Source organism: Geotrypetes seraphini, chromosome 5 (genome assembly GCF_902459505.1).
Source record: "Geotrypetes seraphini chromosome 5, aGeoSer1.1, whole genome shotgun sequence".
NCBI lineage: Eukaryota > Metazoa > Chordata > Amphibia > Gymnophiona > Dermophiidae > Geotrypetes > Geotrypetes seraphini.
This window is the reverse complement of record NC_047088.1, coordinates 68,434,983-68,454,830: the sequence shown is the minus strand read 5'-3', so window position 1 is coordinate 68,454,830 and position 19,848 is coordinate 68,434,983. Positions and strand designations below refer to the sequence as shown.

General features: G+C 41.1%; 1 protein-coding gene across 3 annotated transcripts; it reads right to left on the bottom strand.

The window, feature by feature from the left end:
• Positions 1 to 1,848: 1,848 nt before the first annotated feature.
• On the bottom strand, positions 1,849 to 19,093 carry RAB9B (RAB9B, member RAS oncogene family). 3 transcript variants are annotated; one of them, XM_033947182.1, is made up of 3 exons: positions 18,660 to 19,087; positions 10,381 to 10,592; positions 1,849 to 6,490 (listed from the first exon to the last, which is right to left on the bottom strand). In XM_033947182.1, the coding sequence occupies exon 3, from the start codon at positions 6,454 to 6,456 to the stop codon at positions 5,851 to 5,853; it is 606 nt and encodes a 201-aa protein (XP_033803073.1). In that variant the 5' UTR covers positions 6,457 to 6,490; positions 10,381 to 10,592; positions 18,660 to 19,087; the 3' UTR covers positions 1,849 to 5,850. The 3 variants fall into 3 exon arrangements, with proteins under 3 accessions (XP_033803073.1, XP_033803072.1, XP_033803074.1); XM_033947181.1 differs by having other exon boundaries at positions 10,381 to 10,589; XM_033947183.1 differs by lacking the exon at positions 10,381 to 10,592 and having other exon boundaries at positions 18,660 to 19,093.
• Positions 19,094 to 19,848: the final 755 nt, after the last annotated feature.

The window sequence follows — 19,848 nt, the reverse complement described above, 5'->3', positions numbered from 1 at the left end:
ATCAGAGATCAAGCATTTATTTCAGTAGAATTTAGCGCATTAAGAGCCCTGGATTATTCGTATTCAAAGTTAAATCATTATTCGGACAAATACAAATAACATATTCAGGGCCAAATTGAACCAAATACAAATATCTGATATAGCCCTAGTTTGTGTGAGGATTTTTGGATAGTGATACGATACAATGAAACAGATAGAGACATTTAAAAAAAATAATTTTTCATAGCATAGTGAAATAACGCAGTGGATAGCCGCAGACAAAAAGTGATATGGTCCGTCCAGTCTGTCAAATAGAGCTGCCAGGGCACTACCCTCTGTGCAGTGAAAGCTACTATCCTCATGATTTTGTTTTTGAGGGGCTGTACCTGCTAAACGGAGCAGATAGCTGTCCCTTTAAGGTTGGGGCCCTTTTACTAAAGCTCAGCATGTATGACAACCTACTAGCAACGCAAGCAGCGAAACTTGATCACCCCATATTCAACATGCTGACAACAACGACCGACTTCAAATCATTTTGAAAAAGAAATCAAAACCCTGTTGTTCAAAAAATTTATCAAGAATTCATAACACATCTCCATGTCTATCCCCACTCTTGTAAATTTCCCTTCAAAGTCTCAACCATGTAAACAGCACCCTAATTTGTAATTTTCCTGGAAATGTCCAGTTATCTTCTTTTGGAATCCGCCTAGAACTGCGGAATAGAAGTCACTAATGTAATGTAATGTGTTAACAGACATTAGCGTATGCTGTCACATAGCCCATTGGTATAAAATAGGATGTGCAGTACTTAACACGAACTAATGTCCATTAGCATGCACTAAGGGCTCTTTTTACAAAGGCACGCTAGCAAGCTTAGTGCGCACTAAAATGCTGCGCGTGCTAACCACTACCGCTTCCTCTTGACCAGGCAGTAGTTTTTTGGGTAGCGCGTGCTAATCCGGTGCGTGCGCTAAAAACGCTAGCGCACCTTTGTAAAAGGAACCCTAAGTTTTAATAACTGTTTTGGGGGGGTTACGCCTAAGGGCTCCTTTTACTAAGCTGCGTTAGGGCATTAATGCGTGGAATAGCGCGCGCTACAATGCTCCGCGCACTAGACGCTTACGCCAGCATTGAGCTAATCTGCTGCATGCGCTAAAAACGCTAGCGCACCTTAGTAAAAGGAGCCCTAAGTCTACCACCCTGCAACCTCTAGTTCAGGGGTGTCCAACCTGCGGCCCCATGAAGTATTTTGTGCGGCCCCGGTCGAGGGCGATGCAGTGTTTTCCTCTGCTGCCCCCGGGTGTTTACCGTCTTGACAGCTCCCTCCTCTGTCTTGCTGCAGCATTTGCTTGTTTGTGTGGCCCCAGAAAAAATTTTGGGGCCAATGCAGCCCAGGGAAGCCAAAAGGTTGGACACCCCTGCTCTAGTTCATGCCCTCTAGTTGAATCTTGTCCCCATTTCTGAAAAAAATGTGTTTCTATCTTAATGTCTTTCAAGTATTCAAATGTCTGTATCAGATCTCCTATGTCCCTCCTTTCCTCTAAGATATACATATTCAGTTGTTCAAGTCTCTTCTCATATGTCTTTTGGTGCAAAAAAACTCCATTACTAATTCTATTCTTTAAATCAAATCAATTCTTCAAATCAAATATAACAAATAAACAAAATAACCAGACACTTATCTGCAAATAGTCCAGTTTCTCAGTGGGCAAAATGTGAAAATGGCAGAAATGAAAGTTTCAGGGCTTGAGCACTATGTTTAAGTCTTCATGGCATTTTTCACCGCTTGCTCCCAGTTACAGGTTCACTTCATACGAATGACAGGTCTATAAAACCCTCAGCAGAAATGACCAATACAGAAAAAAAAAACACAGTAAGAAGCACATTTATTACTCATTTAATTACATTTTAATCCAATACAAAGGTTTTAACCAGTGTAAATACATTGCATTTGCTTTCAAATTAAAGTTGTTTTGTCTGAGGGTTACATGTGATGATGTTGTATCATAAGTCACTTGACCTACTTGACTAATCATGTCAATGATTTTTCCAATTCCCTTTTCTATATAAATACATTTGACAGTAACAGCTTTACATGCAAACCACTCTATCCAACTTAAGTGAGGACAGAAAAAGAAATCCTACATTTTTCCTGGGGCTATACATCCTTGCTCATTAGATATCCACACAAAGCATCAATCTTTTCATTTTATTTTTATCTGCCTGGGCCTTTTGAAGGTTGTCATGTGTTTCAATAAAATGCCTTATAGTATTATAAATGGTATAGGCAAGATGAATAGCCTTCAAATCTCCTCCATCATTGAATTCTGCTAACAAGTCATTAGGAAGATGCACCTGTTCGGAAAAGCCCGAGATAATTAGAAAGCTAGTAGTTGTAATATATTAAGACATTTCCAGGACAATTAAATATCTATTAAGGAGCTAGATTTTTCTTAGAGAGGAAGCATGCTCTCCCTTCATTCTTGAGTCTCCACAAGTTATGATCCATCTACGACATTCTATTTGAATTCTTTCCATGTCCTCTTGGTTTGCTACCAGATGTAGCTGGGGAACGAAAGCACTGGAGCCTTCTCTGGTTCTATGTACCACTTCCCAACTCTTATAGCATTCTTATAGTTAGCTATCCTTGGCCTTTCTGCAATGAAATGAAGCATTAAAGAGGTATGTAGGCAGGGGAGTGAAACACAGGAAGGAACAATGATGGACAAAGGCAAATGAATGCAATCTGAGAAGGGGGGCAAGTTCAAGAGGTAGGACATGAAAGTGGAAGGAGGGATAAGTAAGCACAAAGCGACAAAGATGGGGGTGGGATAGCATGAAAAAGAAGAAAAAATGGCAGCTTCAGGGAGACTGATAGACAATGGTAAGGAGGAAGTGAACTTGAAATTTAGAAACGAGACAGATATTTTATTTATTTATGGAGAAGATATTCCAATCTTCCAAAATAAGCTTGACTGTTCATTTCATTCACTCACCAGCTGTTATTTGGGGGCCCAGATCCATCAAACAAAAAAAATTCTAGTGCTGTTAACATCAACAACACAACACTTCATGAAAATTCCTCAGAAGCAGAAAGCTTAATGTGAGTGGACTTGTATAAAAAGGTAGGCCGCTAGGAGGCCTTAAACATTATAAGCTGTGAGCCAAATCACCATGCAGTCTGGCAACACGAGCAAGCTAGAGGTCCTTCACCTCCTAAGTCACAATATGTTAGTGATGCTTATCATAAATTCACTTCCAAGATGCCATCACCTACTAAGAGCTCATCTTGTTTCCATTAAGCCTTTAAAATGTAAGAAGAAAAAACGTTACCTCACACTCAATAACTGAATTCATAACACAAGCAGCAGAACAAGTACCAGAAAAGGTTGACAAAAATTTCCAATGTACTCTTTCTGTGACAATCAATCTAGAATATTCCTAAGATGTATTACATGTAATGCATTTGGCATCAAAGAATTAAGAGGCCAATATTTAAACATATGAGCTCCTAAAATAGAAACCTATTTTCAGCTAAAGTTCACCTAAATTTAGGATCTAAAAACTTGAACTCTCAAGTTAAGCCACTGCAATAGAACCACTGCAAGAACACACAGATCAAACCAATACTCGAGAAGGATGTTTAGGCCTAAACCTAATTTCCTTCTTGTGGAAGTACCTCCTTCTGAATCCAAAGTCGGGGCTATCTTTCCTAATTACCTTACTAAAAAGCTATGGGTTGACACAACTGATTTAAATGTTACCTGGAATGGCTGGGTCTTAGCAACACAAGGTATATCTGGCAATACTCCAGAAAAACTACAACTAAAGCAAACTTACTACTTCTCTGGCATGAGCCCCCAATTTTAACTAACTCCCTGCTAAGTGACCCTTGGGGAAAGTGATATACAAGGGGGGCTCCGCCCCCCTTGAACCCCCCGACCTGATAATTTTCTTTCCTTTTTTTCCCTTAATAATTAATATCATACCCAATGAATTCTCTGGGCATGTGTTCAAATACTCCAGGTGGGTTATTCCACCATATGTACTTGTTTATCCTTCTGTGTAAAGCTGGCATTCTCTGTATTGAATTCTCAAAGGTGTACCATTCTGATGCATAACAATTGCTTGTAATAAAAAGCCTTTTGGCAACAAACTCTGTGTATCCTCCTTTTATTGGTACTTGGTGTGGGTATCTATCCATTATCCTCAACAATTCATCATACTTAATCCACCCATAAAAATCATCCATAATCACATTATCTTGTCCCACATATCCATAGTATGGCATGTTAGAAAGGTCCCCCAATCTGGGAAAAAAAAACCCTAATCAAAGTCTGTGAATCGCTGATGGTGCCAGCACAAAGAGCCATTATTACAATTAGAACATCTAATCCTGGGATGTAGCAAAACTGGAACTTGGATGGTGTCATGAATGACATATTGTAAAATGGCCACAAAAATGTTTATGTGCTGGGACATGAACATTTATATTAACCATTTTAGTACCATGCATGTCCATTGTTTCTGGAACTGAGACATTGCCCAGTTTTTTCACTAGGTTCATTTTCACAAAGGACACAAAGCGAGTGTTATGTTGGTGATACTCTTCCATCCAATTCCCACCACTCAATCTGAGCCCAATTCCCGCGGCCTACACATTCCAGACAGCAGGTCTAAATACCAACATCCTTCTGAAGTGCGGAATGGCTGGACTATGGACATCCAAGTTTCAGTCATTCCCTTGTCCCATCCAAAGCATGCCCAGAACACGCTCCCTTGCCATATGGATGTTCGGCAGGTTTGGACAACCATAACCTGGCATTGCAAAATCAGCACTTGTACATCCGTGCACTAAGGACATCTAAAAGCCAGTTTAAGGATGTCTAAAACTTGACTAGCACTTCTAAAATATGCACCCATAGACTCCTAAGGTAGGTTCCTACTGCTTAAAATTAGTGCTTAACACCTAAAGTTTCTTTCTTTATAAGTCTGTCCCAGTAGCCAATCACTTTTAAGAACCTAAACTCAGAAGCCTATTGAAACTAGAATCCTTAGACACAGTTCTAGTAAGTTTTAAAAGGGGCCAGGTTTGGTTTAAAGTCCTTTGAAAAGCAACGCATATGTAAATTTTGTATGGCATGTGCTTTAGCTTAACAGTAGCATGCAAAGATATACCGTACTTTAAATGCAATAGCACTTTTTCCTATGTAGATTTAGCATTTTTTTTTTAACAGTGGCATTAGTAATCAATCAATTTAAATATCATCTTCAGCATCTTATCTGATTATATTTGTCGACGGCATGCATGTAGGTATTATAAAAAGTTTGATAGAATTTATCAAATACTGAAAATGCAAGTATAATACAACACAGGACAGTGATGAAAACTCAAAGAAGCCAGACAGGGATCATATATCTCATTAGAAGAACATGTCACATCATGTGTTATTACTCAATTAAAGTGCTATGCTTTTGAAAATTTGCTATTGTACACTACTATGGTCACATATTATACTAACAAATTAATTTGATTAGAATGCTATTTCAAAATTTAAGAACAAACTGTTGCATTACTCTCATCAAGCTGAATTTCATTATTGGTACCACATTTATACTGTAAACTGTAAGATCTTCCCATCCCTTTCTTTCTTCCACCATAAAAAGGTGTATGAGCCCCACTAAAATGCATCAGTTCTGTCCGTCATCTGTTTCTCCCCAACTTTAAGTTTCAAAGTGTTGTCTACATAATACCGAGAAACCTTAACTGCTACAGTCCACAATCCTGCTGTATTACTCCTAGAAGCACTCTAAGATGGAAAACTAAAATCCACTAGCGCTGTACCATATAGAGGTTGTAGCACTATCCTCTTAGCAGCATGAAGATCCTGATTTGTGACTGCTATGCAGATCTATAGTATGCCCCAGCATAGAATGTTCTAGCTGCTCCTCGACAGCCAGAACCTGCCGTACAGCTTGCTCAAAGGCCACATCTACATTTGTATCATCCTTTGCACTTGTTTCAAGATAAGGATAATTTCCATTTTCTACGCACCAGGTCTCTGCTTCCTCTGTGGTCACTTGTCTCTCACTTATGTCTACTTTATTACCAAGCACCACAAAAGGGAAACTGTGTGGGTCTTTTACATCTGCATAGTAAATAAACTCTTTTTGCCAGTTGCCAAGGTTCTCAAAGCTTTGGCGATCATCCACACTAAAGGTAAGCAGGCAGCAGTCTGCCCCTCTATAAAATGGAGTTCGTAGACTCTTAAATCTTTCTTGACCAGCAGTATCCCAGATCTGAAGGGTAACAAAACGTCCATCCACCTCCAAGTCTCGGTTTAAAAATTCTACTCCTATTGTATGGAAGGCTTGCGAGTCAAACTTGTTGGTGACATAACGATTCATGAGGGAGCTTTTCCCGACTCCACCATCACCCAAAAGAATCACTTTTAAAAGAAGAGACTTTCCACTCATTGCTGTAGTGTGCGATATTTCAGACTGGAATGACCTACAAAGAAGAAAGATAACCACATAATTATATTAAATATTAATGCATTGAACAGGCATATTTGTCTCTAAAGGATAAAGAATTGAGGTTGAACTTGAAAGTCAAATTATGACTGATTCCCAAATTTCTGTCCTGGATTATTTGGAGTCATAAAATACCACTAGTCATGAGAAAATATTCTAACTTCTATGTACTCTTCTGCTCTATTCATGAGACCTCAATTTTGTCATCATTTAACATTATTTAATTTTAACTTATTCTTGAGTTTCATATATTCATTGCTACCAAAAATTAAAACCATTTCTGTATAAATGATTGGCCTATACAGGAAAAAATATTTGTATATCATCTGCATATAGATTTTGTGTTAGATCAAAACTCCTAAGGATCTTTCCCAGTAGCTGGATATTAAATAAATGACAATAAAGATCCCTGAAAGATACCTTAAGTTAGAAGTTGCAGAGTAAAAGAGTGAACTATTCTCACTTTGAGTTTTATTAGTTAGAACAGAGTAGAACCATTGGAAGACCACACCTTAAAAAAATATTAATCCAAACTTCTCAAAAAGAACAGTGTCAAAGGAATTGGACAAATCCAGTAATACCAACAATGGAAAGCCACCTCAATGAATGATACTAAACATCTAACAACAAGGCCAAAAGAACTGGCTTAGTACTGAAAGGAGACCTGAAACCTAGATGGAAAGGGTTTTAAACCTCCCATTTGATTGAAGAAAGCGTGAAGTTGAGATGCTACTTTCTTTCAATTCATTGCTAAAAACATAAGGTGGAATAACTGGTCTTCTTTAGACTTGAATGTATTATAAAATGTCACACACAGCCTCTCCTTGGTACAAAGGTGGTTTGGGGTTATTGAATTTGCATCTATTGACAGGAAGAGAAATACTGTATTTTTCACTCCATAAGATGCTTGGGGCTGCCTACCATTAGACATGCCCACCACTAGATGTGCCCTATACCTTGTCCTGGCCTACCACCAGAGGGGGGACAGGGTACAGAGCACACCATTTGGTTCAGAATTTTTTTTCTTTCTCTAAAGGTAGGTGCGTCTTATGGAACAAAAAATACAGTATTTCTCTTCCATCAGACAGAGTGTCTGGGATTCGAACCAGCAACATTAGGGTAGAAGACTGTAGATTTAACCAGTGTGCTACAGAGTGAGTTAGCAAGCTGCATAGCAATTGTAAAACTAGGTTTTATAGGCAATGTAAGGAAGTCTACTTTTGAGCATAGTTTAGGCTTCAGATAGACCTGAGTTCTAAGGATGGAACTTGGGCACAGTTTGGACATGCTTAATGCGATCTGCTAAATAGCTCACTGGGTTTTTATTTTTGCTTTATTAAGCTCAAAATACCTTTAATAAGCCACCACATAAACAATACACATCAATACAAAGATATTGCATGCAAAACCTTCTATTTTTCTGGGCAAACAGTGATGGTATTTGCTAATTAGAGGAAAAGATCCATTAACTGAAGCACAGCACATGAAAAAAAGAACTTTATATTTCTTGCTAAAAAGCTACCCTTTTTTCTCACTAAAAATTGTTCCAATGAGGTCATTCTTGAAACAGGTGGATTCAGCAAGATAAGGCACATGACAAAAATATATAGATTGCATACATAACTTCATTTGCAAAAGGTTAAAAACAGATACCGACCTTAGCATGGCTTCTACTTCATTGCAAATGGAGGTTTGCAACTGCACAATGGTGACCTCATTTTGAGATCATCAAGGTGCACCTGAAAGGTAGAATGCCACAATTCAAATATGTGCTGGGGAAGCTGAACCCATGACCTCTAGAAGAGGAGCACAAGGCTTTTACTTATTGAGCTATAGCAGCTTGCAGGCAGGTGTCTCTGACTGCCCTGTGATAAGATAGCTTAGGGCTCTGTTTGCTTCATGGGTATACAATACAAAAGGGTATATTTAGGAAAATCACCACAATGTGTCCCTGTTAGCAGTGTGAGGTAATGGAAGATGAACTTGTCCGTCAGGCATTCAACAGGGAGAGTCCCCTCATGATTTGGGAAAGAACCCAGCATTTTTCTTCCTCCACAGGAGTCCAGAGAAGTAGGAAAGCCTGTCAGAGCCCAAGGAGGTCAGCCTGTCTTAACTTTATGTCCTCACTCATCTAGTTAATGAACTGAATATATCAGCTAATTGTCTAAGTGCAGGCTTTGCCTAAGCCCCGCCCCAGACCACCCCTAACCTAGCCAGTTGGTGACAGACCAGTTAGCAGAGATATTCAGCGGCACTATCCAGTTAAATGGCACAGAATATTGGCAACCACCAGCCAGCTTAGCAGGGTTTAACTAGGGAGGAGCTTTCCTGCATAGTTAAAATTTTTTGAATATCAACCCCTAGGTCTCATTACATAAAACAGGACCTGTGATGAAACAGCACAAGTTAGTGATAAAATAACACATCTTAAAAGAAGTCCATGATGTTAACTATGCCCCTATTCTAAGTAGCAAAAAAAACCCAAACAAACAAACAAATATTTCTTAGCCCTTAGGGTAGATTCCAAATATAAAGATTTGCCAGCCCATGAAAAGAGGTTTCTCAAAACAGCTTGTGTAAATTGTCTCAGGTGACCTGCCTGCTCTTTTGGAAGAGCACAGGTCCTCTGAAGATCCTACCGCAGTTTTAGTGGAACATCTATTGACAATTTTCGTTGATGCAATGCAAGGAAGTATATTATTAGTCTCCCTGTTCCAGGAATTCATCCGATACTCAGCTGCATCCTCTGTAAGAAATTTCTAACCACAGAAATAAAACCCTTTTGATCTATCTTACAGTATCTCTGCAACATGACTATAAAAAGATATTAATTATAAATGAGACATGACATTAAAAACCTAAAGTCAGTCTTATGAGCCACCGGCCAGGAAAGTAAGGATGACGGTCGGTCTTTAGCCAGCCCATTTATCCACCGAACTGAGAAACAAAAAGACCAAATGCAATGCGGGCCTGCTACATGCATTTCTCTTAACAACCAAAATAGGCTGCATAAGGTTGAAAGAAAATTATCTGCAGAACTACAAGACAGATTATCCATATGAAGATTAAAATCTCCTTTTATAAATTAAAGAAGAGGCAATCAACCAAACCTCAGTAATATCGCCCATCATGTATGTCAGCAGACAGTTTAGGAAAGCTGGTGGAGGTTAGAAACACTGAGTTGTAATGCTCAACTCTAACCATAAAGACATGGAGGGCTCCTTTTACTAAGGTGCACTAGCGTTTTTTAGCGCGCACTAAAGATTAGCGCGCGCAAAACACGCGCTAAACGAAAAATACTAATGCAAGCTCTATGGAGGCGTTAGTGTGTAGCGCATGCTAAAACCGCTAGCACACCTTAGTAAAAGGAGCCCAGCGAGCTGGTAGGCCAATCAGAATCTAAATGGGACAAGTGATATATTATACTACTCCACTACTCTACAAAAGAATAGCTGATGAGATAACGGAGAAACAGTTACACCTTCACTGACTGTTAGTCACAATACAGAGACACAGAGCGCCGACTCTCGTCTAATATTAGATGAGAATGGCTGTTTTCCCTTAAATAGAGTTAGCATTAATTGAACAAATCAGCTTATTTCTTAATCCTCATTTGATTCAAATCTGGTTAATAAGAAACAAAGGGGTCTTTTACTAAGGCGGGCTAGCCGTTTTAGCGCACGCTACACACTAATGCGTCCATAGACTAAAAAGGACGCGTCAGCGTTTAACACAAACTAAAACGGCTAGTGCGCCTTAGTAAAAGGACCCCAAAGTTAAGAATATAAATTAAACCTCTATCTCCAATAGTAATGAGACACTCAATTTTACAAAACAGTTAGCCATACCCTCAAGTCTCCATCATACCTCTAGTGTGTGCTGTGATGGATTCTCCTCCGCTGCTATCCCACTATCAGTCAGTGTACCTCTTCTCTCCTCTCTCTGTACTTGCTTCCTTGGTGCTCTGTTCTCCTCCTATGCTTTCAGTACCATCATTATGCTGATGGCTCCCAGAAAGACCCCTTTACACCAGGAATTTAACCAGGAATCCAGTGCAAAAGGCAAAGGCTTCCCTTCTGCTTAGAAACAAAACAAAAGCAAAATCACAGTATTAAAACCCCATGAAATGTTTTAGAGCTCTGTTTGCTTCAAGGATATATAATGCAAAAGGGTATATTTAAGAAGATCACCACAATGTGTCCCTGTTAGCAGTGTGAGGTAATGGAAGATGAACGTGTCCATCAGGCATTCAACGGGGAGAGTTCCCTCATGATCTGGGAAAGAACCCAGCATTTTTCTTCCTCCATAGGAGTCCGGAGAAGTAGGAAATCCTATCAGAGCCCAAGGTCAGTGCAGCCTTGGGCAATACCTCTGAAATGTTTAACAGTTGACCTAATGGGCTTTTGGGGTTATAATGAGATCGTGTGTTTCTACTGTCTGTACCCTGAAAATGGCAAGGAAAAATAAAGTTCAAAAATATATGTCATATTGTATCACATGTGGGTCTTTATCTGCCGTCATCTGTTTATTTTATTGCAGGCTTACTATGGGAAGATTAGGTTCTTACCTTGATAATCTTCTCCACTCTGTAAAACTTTGTAAAAGTATAGAGAGTGGACTGTGTAGCTGCTCTACAAATCTTCTTGGGTGGAACTACCCGAAATTCTGTCCATGAAGAGGCAGTGCCTCTGGTGGAATGCACTTTCTTTCTTTTTTTTCTTTTATTTATTTATAGATTTCCACTATCAATTCAAGATTAACTTGTACAGAAAGTGATTGCAGCAAAAGAAAAACAATACATCTTCCAATTTTATATAAGAACATAAATATTGCTTAATCACTCAAGTCCACAAATAAGATCCATGATGTAGTATAAACGGAATAAGAAGAAATTAATAACTAAGTTACGTGGAACACGGTTAAACTGATATTCAGGCGTCTAATATCAAAGCCCTCATTTCTTTTTCTTCTCCAGGGGGAACATAGAAAGAAGAGCAGTTAGCTGGTGTGGCTCAAAGAAAACATATTTCTGAGAATTATATTGTACTATACATTTGCAAGGAGATAAAAAGTTCCCCCAAGAGGGGAATAATAAAATAATAAAAACTCTCTTCGACGCCTCTGTGTATCTTTTGCCAGATCTGGGACATTTGTATCTTAAAATCAAGAAACTTTTTCTCTTTATTTTTGAAGAATAATCTCAGAAGCCAGTTTTTATCCAATGTAATAGCCAAGGTCACAATCAGTGTTGCAGGTGTTGCAATTTCTTTATCTGACAATTCAAGTAAAGCAGAAACATCAATTGGACCTTGGTTCCTTTCCTGGTGATCTTGATTTTTACTCAGTAAATAATAGACCTGAGTGAAAGGAGGCAATGAATCTTCCGGTACTTCTAGTATCTCCAACAAATAGCGTTTTAACATTTCTCTTCGGGTAACTGTTAATATTCGTGGAAAATTAATCAATCTAAGATTATTACTCCTAGAGAAATTTTCAAATGTCTCCATCTTCCTTCTTAAATTAACATTGTCTTTAATTAATGTCTCTTGGAGTAATTTGGAAGACTTAAGTTGATCTTTAATGTTCTGAATATCTAGTTTTGTTTCATCCAGGTCTTGTTTTATCTGAAAAACTTCTTTCTCCTGAGATTTTATTTTTCCCTCAATCTGAAAATACATGTAGTTAGTATTGACTGTTCTAACCAAATTGGCAGTCAGATCCCGCAAAGCTTCTAAAGTCATTTCTTGGGGCTTTACAATATTAAAAGTTTGCAAATCTGAAATTGAAAAGTCGGGCTCACCAACCAAGGGTTTTTCTCCTCTCTATTCCTCCTGGGTCGGAACTAGTCCCAATGTTGTACCATCCTCGTGTACATTCAGAGATCCTGAGTCGATGTTAGTAGTCTCGCTGTACCCAGGAACCTGGGGGGGGGGGGGGGGGAAAAAAGAGCATGCCTACTTCCGACTGCCTCTCTATCCCCGGAGAACTAGCGGCACGAGGATTGGGAGGAGGAGCTCTCACATCGGGGCTCAACAAGATCTCATGTGCTCGAAACGATGCCTCCATTCCATCTCCCGGAAGCGCCTCAGGCAATGGCATTGCCGGCGTTCCTAAGGCGCCCTGCATCCGCCTCAGCAAGTCTTCAATGTTGCCGGAGGATACTGCTCCAGGGCTCCGCAAGGTTCCAGGGACACCCTTTCCTCTCTTCTTCGGCATAACTGTCATACACCAAGACGAAAAACCGCCGGGAGAAAAGTTTCAAAGGATAAGGCTTGCGGGCAGCTGCTCATCAAACCGTGATCGCGGCCATCTTGGATCTGTACCTCGGCATACTGGCATATTTGCACTTTCAAAGTACGTAAATGAAATAGCCATGTAAATCCATCTGGAAATGGATGACTTTGTTAGGCTTTCCCTGTCTGCTAGGGTTGGTTAACACAAAAAGCTGCCGGTCCACAGAAATATAATTCTCAGAAATATGTTTTCTTTGAGCCGCACCAGCTAACTGCTCTTCTTTCTATGTCCCCCCTGGAGAAGAAAAAGAAATGAGGGCTTTGATATTAGACGCCTAAATATCAGTTTAACCGTGTTCCACGTAACTTAGTTATTAATTTCTTCTTATTCCGTTTATACTACATCATGGATCTTATTTGTGGACTTGAGTGATTAAGCAATATTTATGTTCTTATATAAAATTGGAAGATGTATTGTTTTTCTTTTGCTGCAATCACTTTCGGTACAAGTTAATCTTGAATTGATAGTTGAAATCTATAAATAAATAAAAGAAAAAAAAAAAAGAAAGTGCATTCCACCAGAGGCACTGCCTCTTCATGGACAGAATTTCGGGTAGTTCCACCCAAGAAGATTTGTAGAGCAGCTACACAGTCCACTCTCTATACTTTTACAAAGTTTTACAGAGTGGAGAAGATTATCAAGGTAAGAACCTAATCTTCCCATAGTAAGCCTGCAATAAAATAAACAGATGACGGCAGATAAAGACCCACATGTGATACAATATGACATATATTTTTGAACTTTATTTTTCCTTGCCATTTTCAGGATACAGACAGTAGAAACACACAATCTCATTATAACCCCAAAAGCCAATTAGGTCAACTGTTAAACATTTCAGAGATATTGCCCAAGGCTGCACTGACCTCCTTGGGCTCTGATAGGATTTCCTACTTCTCTGGACTCCTATGGAGGAAGAAAAATGCTGGGTTCTTTCCCAGATCATGAGGGAACTCTCCCTGTTGAATGCCTGAGGAGACTGCTCCAGGGCTCCGCAAGGTTCCAGGGACATCCTTTCCTCTCTTCTTCGGCATAACTGTCATACACCAAGATGAAAAACCGCCGGGAGAAAAGTTTCAAAGGATAAGGCTTGCGGGCAGCTGCTCATCAAACCGTGACCGCGGCCATCTTGGATCTGTACCTCGGCATACTGGCATATTTGCACTTTCAAAGTACGTAAATGAAATAGCCATGTAAATCCATCTGGAAATGGATGACTTTGTTAGGCTTTCCCTGTCTGCTAGGGTTGGTTAACACAAAAAGCTGCCGGTCCACAGAAATTTCCTGCCGGTCCACAGGGCCAACAAGTGCATCAGGCCAAAAACAGTGTTCTTCAACCGCCGATCCACGGTGCGATTGATGTGGCGTTATCTTCGAGCCAGCTCCTCACTGATTCAGTGCACAAAGTCACAGGCAGTGGCTCCTACACACGTCCTGCGCCTGAACCGGAAGTCTTCTCTCTGACGTTGCAACGTCAGAGGGAAGGCTTCCAGATGAAGCACGGGATGCGCAAGGAGCTGCTGCCCATAGCTTTGTGCACTGCATCAGTGAGGAAGAGGGAGCTGACCAGAAGATAATACCGGGGCGGCATAAAATGGCTAGGCGGGAGCAGGCCAGAAGGTAAGGCATAGCATAGAGGGAGGGAGAAAACAAAGGTAGGGGAAAATAATTTTATTTTTGAATTTAGTGATTGAATTATGTCAATTTTGAGAATTTACATCTGCTGTCAGTGTGCTTTGTGTAGTTTAATTTTGTGGTTAACTATTATGTGTTATTAATAAGATTATATTGTGTATCTTTGAAAAATGAATGGAAAAAAATAGTGTTACAATTAGTACTATTATGGGGGCGGGGGTCTGGGGTGGAGATTGGGTAGAGATGGGCAGGGTCTTGCTCACAACTTAGCCCAGTGTTCTTCAACCGCTGGTCCACGGACCGATGCCGGTCCACAGAATAATTCTTTTATTTCTGCCAGTCCATAGGTGTAAAAAGGTTGAAAAACACTGATTTACACCACAGCGCCAATGGGGACAAAGGGGGTGAAGAGGCTATAAAATAAACCCACCAAAATGTTTGAAAAAATTGGGCAGGAAAATCAAATCGAAAAACTGATTCAATAGGCTGAATCGAATCAAATCAAAATTTTTTTCCCTGAATCAGGCAGCACTAGTATCTTCTACATTTCAGAAATGACTTGTCATTTTAGTTTTTAATCATTAAAATACTATGTTACATTTATAAAAGGAATTTTATCACATAAGCTCCATCCCACTTTTAGACTGAGCACGGAGCTGCCAAGTTACCAAGTTCCAGGAGGGGAATTTTATGGCCAGTCCTGGTTTTAAACTTACATCCCAAAGCAGTGTGGTATTTGTGGTCCCTGATACTAGCCAATGAAATCAGTGCTGCAGATTCCATAATGCATGAGGATGAGACTGGCAGAAATCTAGGGCTAGAATAAAATATCCTTCCTGGAATAGGGGGGACCTTCCCTACCACGTGCTACCTAATCCTCTTACCTCCTCCCCAGATACCAAGTGGTCACAGTTGTGATTTGTGTAAAGATGATGACCCTAAAGCAAAAAAAAAAAAAAAAATCTTCCTTCAAGATGAACAGATCTATGTGTTTATATTTTGATTTTTAATGTAAGATTGTAATTCCTGGTGATGGCTAACTTCTTATGAACTTGGAAATAGAGAGCTGCACGGGAACGGGGATGACGAGAATCCCGCAGGGATCCCATGGGGTCACCCCTCGGGTCGCAGGGATCCCATGGGGACGTCCCCTCAGGTCACGGGGATCCCACGGGGTTGGAGGGAGCTGGTTAATATGGATCTTTAACTTCCCTCTGTGTTGTAGTCTTCTTTGCAGCGATCTCAGCAAGCCTCCGGTAGCTGATCCGGAAGTCTTTCCCTATGTCAAAGCTGACATTGGAAGGAAGTCTTCGCCCGCTGCCCTCAAAAAAGTGAGGCTGGAAATAGTGCTGCTCTTCAGCTACAGTAATTAGAGCAGCCTGTAAAAAGATCGCTGGTGCAAAGGGGTTAGACAAGCTGGATATGGTGCTGAAAGAGGCACTACAGAAAAGAAAGGGCAGAGAAAAAGTTCCCTTCAGAAGAGACACCGCCCAGGAAAGAATCTAGGCTGCCCTAATTAGCTGAAGGTGAGACCGGGAGGCCAGGGGGAAACCGGAGGATGCTGCAAAAAGGAGAGGAGGGGGAGAATGCTACAAAGATGGGGGAGAGAGGGAGTCCATGTGCATATGCTGGGGGGGAAGAAGAAATAATGGCTCTGAAAACAGAAGAGGGAAAGAGATGGTGGACAATGGGATTTAGGGAGGGAAGGAACAGAAAGGGAAAGAAGTTGGACACAAGGGATGGGGGGATAGAGACACTGGATAGGAGAGTAGTTGGGAAGAGAAAGTGACAGCTGGTGGACCCTGGTGGGGGAGGGCAGAAAAAGAGCATGCACACGTTGCAACAAAGAGGAAGCGCATTGGGACATGGGAGGTGGTGTACACAGGGAATGGAAGAAAGAGGAGAATTTTTGATCATAGGGAGGGAGTGAGGTACAGATGATAGGGAAGAGAAAGATGAGATGGAGAAAGATGTGGTGGAAAGGGAACAGATTGAAAGGGATGCAAGAGGGATGAATGCTGGACATAGTGATGAAGGGAATGGAGGGAGAGATGTGGCATGGTGCTGGAGAGGGGTGATAGAAGGAGAAATGTTGGTTATGGGACTGGTGGGCAGTGACGAAGATGAGAAAGGAATAAATGCTGGACCATGGTAGGAGGAACCAACGGACAGCAACAGAAGAATTTGCAGAAGACGAAAAAGCAGAAAAAAGAAACTGGGACAAACTTGATGGAAAAATAAGTCTCCAGACAACAAAGGTAAAAAACGAAATTTGTTGACTAAAATATGTAGCTTTGGGAAATGTATATAGCAGATGTCTTTGTATTGTGTTCAAAAGAAAATAAAGCATTTCTGGTTTTATTTCTACAGTGTTGAAGTACTTGCTGACCCTTGCTGTGGCTGGTGGGATCCCCAAGCACTACCAGCAGAGGACCTCCTCTAGAGATGGCCAGAACTCCCCTCCACCAAGTGCAGCAGTCACTGGCAGCATCCATGAGCCACTGAGGTGGAAGCATCTGTGACTCGGACGCTACTGCTGCCTGCTGAGCTTGGCAAAAGGGACCCCCGGCCAACTGTAGAGGAAGGGAGGGTCTATTATATCAAGACTTTTAAAATATTAAAAGGATTTGATATAATAGACCAAGAAGCAGCATTGCTAACATTCTCGGATGTGACACGGACAAGAGGTCATAGCCTGAAACTGAGCGGCAGCAGGTTCAGGACAAATGGCAGGAAGTTCTGTTTCACACAGCGAGTGGTGGGTGCTTGGAATGCACTCCTGGAGGAGGTTGTGGCGGAGACTACTGTACTGGGGTTCAAGCGCAGGTTGGATGCACATCTTCTTGCATATCATATTGAGGGATACGGTAAAGTCGGGTCTCCAGAAAGGAGTACCTAAATGGGCCGCCGCGTGTGCGGAGCACCGGACTAGATGGACCTCGGTCTGATCCGGTGAAGGCATTTCTTATGTTCTTAAGTCCTCAGCTGACAGCTTGAAGGTCCTCATCGGCTGAGTATTTTGATTTTATATTTACATTAGAGGCTCTGGTAGAGGCCCATTTACAAAATATGTATTCTTCTCAATTTATATTTCCAAATTAATTAAAGCGTCCTTGCTTATTTGTAAATGGGTCTCTACCAGAGCCTTTAATTCAGTAGCATAATTAAATGAAATAACTACTTCTGAAGTTTACAGAGACGGGTGGGGATGGATTTGTATCGGTAATTAGATTTGTACGTTTATACCTTATGTTTATTTGTAATAAAATTGTTTTATTTTTGTCCTCTATTTTTAAACTGTTATACACATTGAAGTACTTGACATTGCGTGTACAACAAACTTTTAAAAAACTTGAAACTTGATTTGATTCCAGCGGGGACGGACAGGGACAGGTTTGATTCTACCGGGGACAGGTTTGACTTCTGTCCCTGCACAACTCTCGACTTGGAAATCGCACTGAACTCCTATTAGCGATTCATATTTATGTAAAATGTAATGTACAAAACAGAGTTACTAGCTGCCACCACATTAATTTATACCAGCTAAATGGATTGAAGAAGCTTCTCATCTACAGTCTTATCTACAGTAGAAGGGCCTAGCACTTTTAACCATGTCTTAGCACCCAGTTCAGTAGACTTGCATGCATGTGCTGATCCATTACATAAGCAATATTTATTGTTCAATTTTTGGAAGCATCCTTATTCCAATTACTTAGCTTCAGTTGCAGCAGGCTAGGCCTATGAGCTCACAGCCACTATGGTCCTGCGTTTCTCACCACACCAACAGCCAGGGGCCAAACACTGCAGGCTGGAAACAGCTATCCCCTCGCAAATGCACCGGCTTTTACTGGTGCAATGGAGAGCACATAACATGGTGGGTGGGCGACACTAGTAGAGAACCAGGCCACGTAAAGTCTCCTGCGTTGTGTGCTACCTCATCTTTCTTTCTCCCATCCCCCCACACTGCATCATTGTCTGAAGTGCAACAGGAATTTTTTAAAAAACAAAACTTGCATCATTAAGGAAACCTTAGGTGTTGTCGTAGATATGGAAGGGAGGAAACAGAGGGGGGGGGGGGTGCTTATAATAGTGAGAGGGCCAGTACTTCTGCCACAGATCCAACATTGCCTAGCAAGCACATCGTTGAGGCAAGCATCAGAGCGCACACGATTCAAACCTGAGGCTTGGGAGAGAAGATTAAAAAGGACTATTACACTGACCTGCTTGCACAGCCAGATAGCTCTGAGAAATTTTCAGACCTGCGTGCAAAGGAATGGATTCAGTCTGCAGAGTTTCCTGCAGCACACAGAGTGAGGAGAAGAATCATGCCAGCCAGAAGCGCAATAAGAAAAGCACTGGAACAGTGAGCGCTCTGGTCATTGAAACAGACAGCGTTTCAGGCACAGGATCTGCAGTCAAGCAGCATGATCACCCAGCTCCCAGGCAGAAGCAGTCCAGCGGGAGAAACGAGCAGGCAGCCAGACAGTAGCAGTCGATCGCGAAGCAGCACATTTATTGGTTTATTTTGTTTAGCTACGTAGTATTTGAAGAACAAGACAGTTTACAGTAACCGAAATAAGTACTGCCAACAATGGCATAAAACTAAAATTCAGTGCATAAGTAAGAAGGAGGTGAATAGCACAACAGTATTAGCCAGACATGCCAAGTCACACTCATTTGATAGCTTTCTCACCCTCATACTCTTTGAGCCCTGTTTTTCACTCATCAGAAATCAAGTGGTCCAACAACTTGTAGGTAGAAATCTTTCTGCCTACTGCTTGTCCTGTCTTTTTCCCCTTTACTGCAAGTACATGTACATACTTTTAACTTCTGGGTGGAAGACAATTATCAGCTCAAACATTTTACCCAAATTGCTCATGCTCAGAGGCCCTCCAAATATGGCCAGAGCCCATCGGGGCTTTCCCAAACCCCGGATAAACTGCTGGGTTTTGGGAAAGTCCATCCAGGCACCTGGACAGTCCTCTAAAAAGAGGACATGCCTGGATATCTGGTAACCCTAAGTCCAGTTCAAGTGCAAAGTTGCCCACCAGTGTAGCTTTGTGCGTGATAACATCTAATGCGGCATCAAAAAATGAAGTCAGATTCATATTATCCTCTTTCTGACCTTGCAAATTCAGGCCATCTGATTTTCTTATACCCATAATAAACTGGGCTCTAGTAAAGGGTAGGGTTATCAGAGGAACTGATTTACCTGGACATGTCCTCTTTTTAGACGACTGTCCGGATGATTTACTGGACTAGAGGGAGTTTATCTGGGTTTTGGAGTCTCTTCAGTCCAGCCCCCCACCCCAGTCAGGTATGGCTCTCTGAGTCTCCCCTGTCCTCACATATCTCCTCCAGCACTGCAATTTCAATACTTCAGACAGGCTGGAAGCATTAGCAACATGA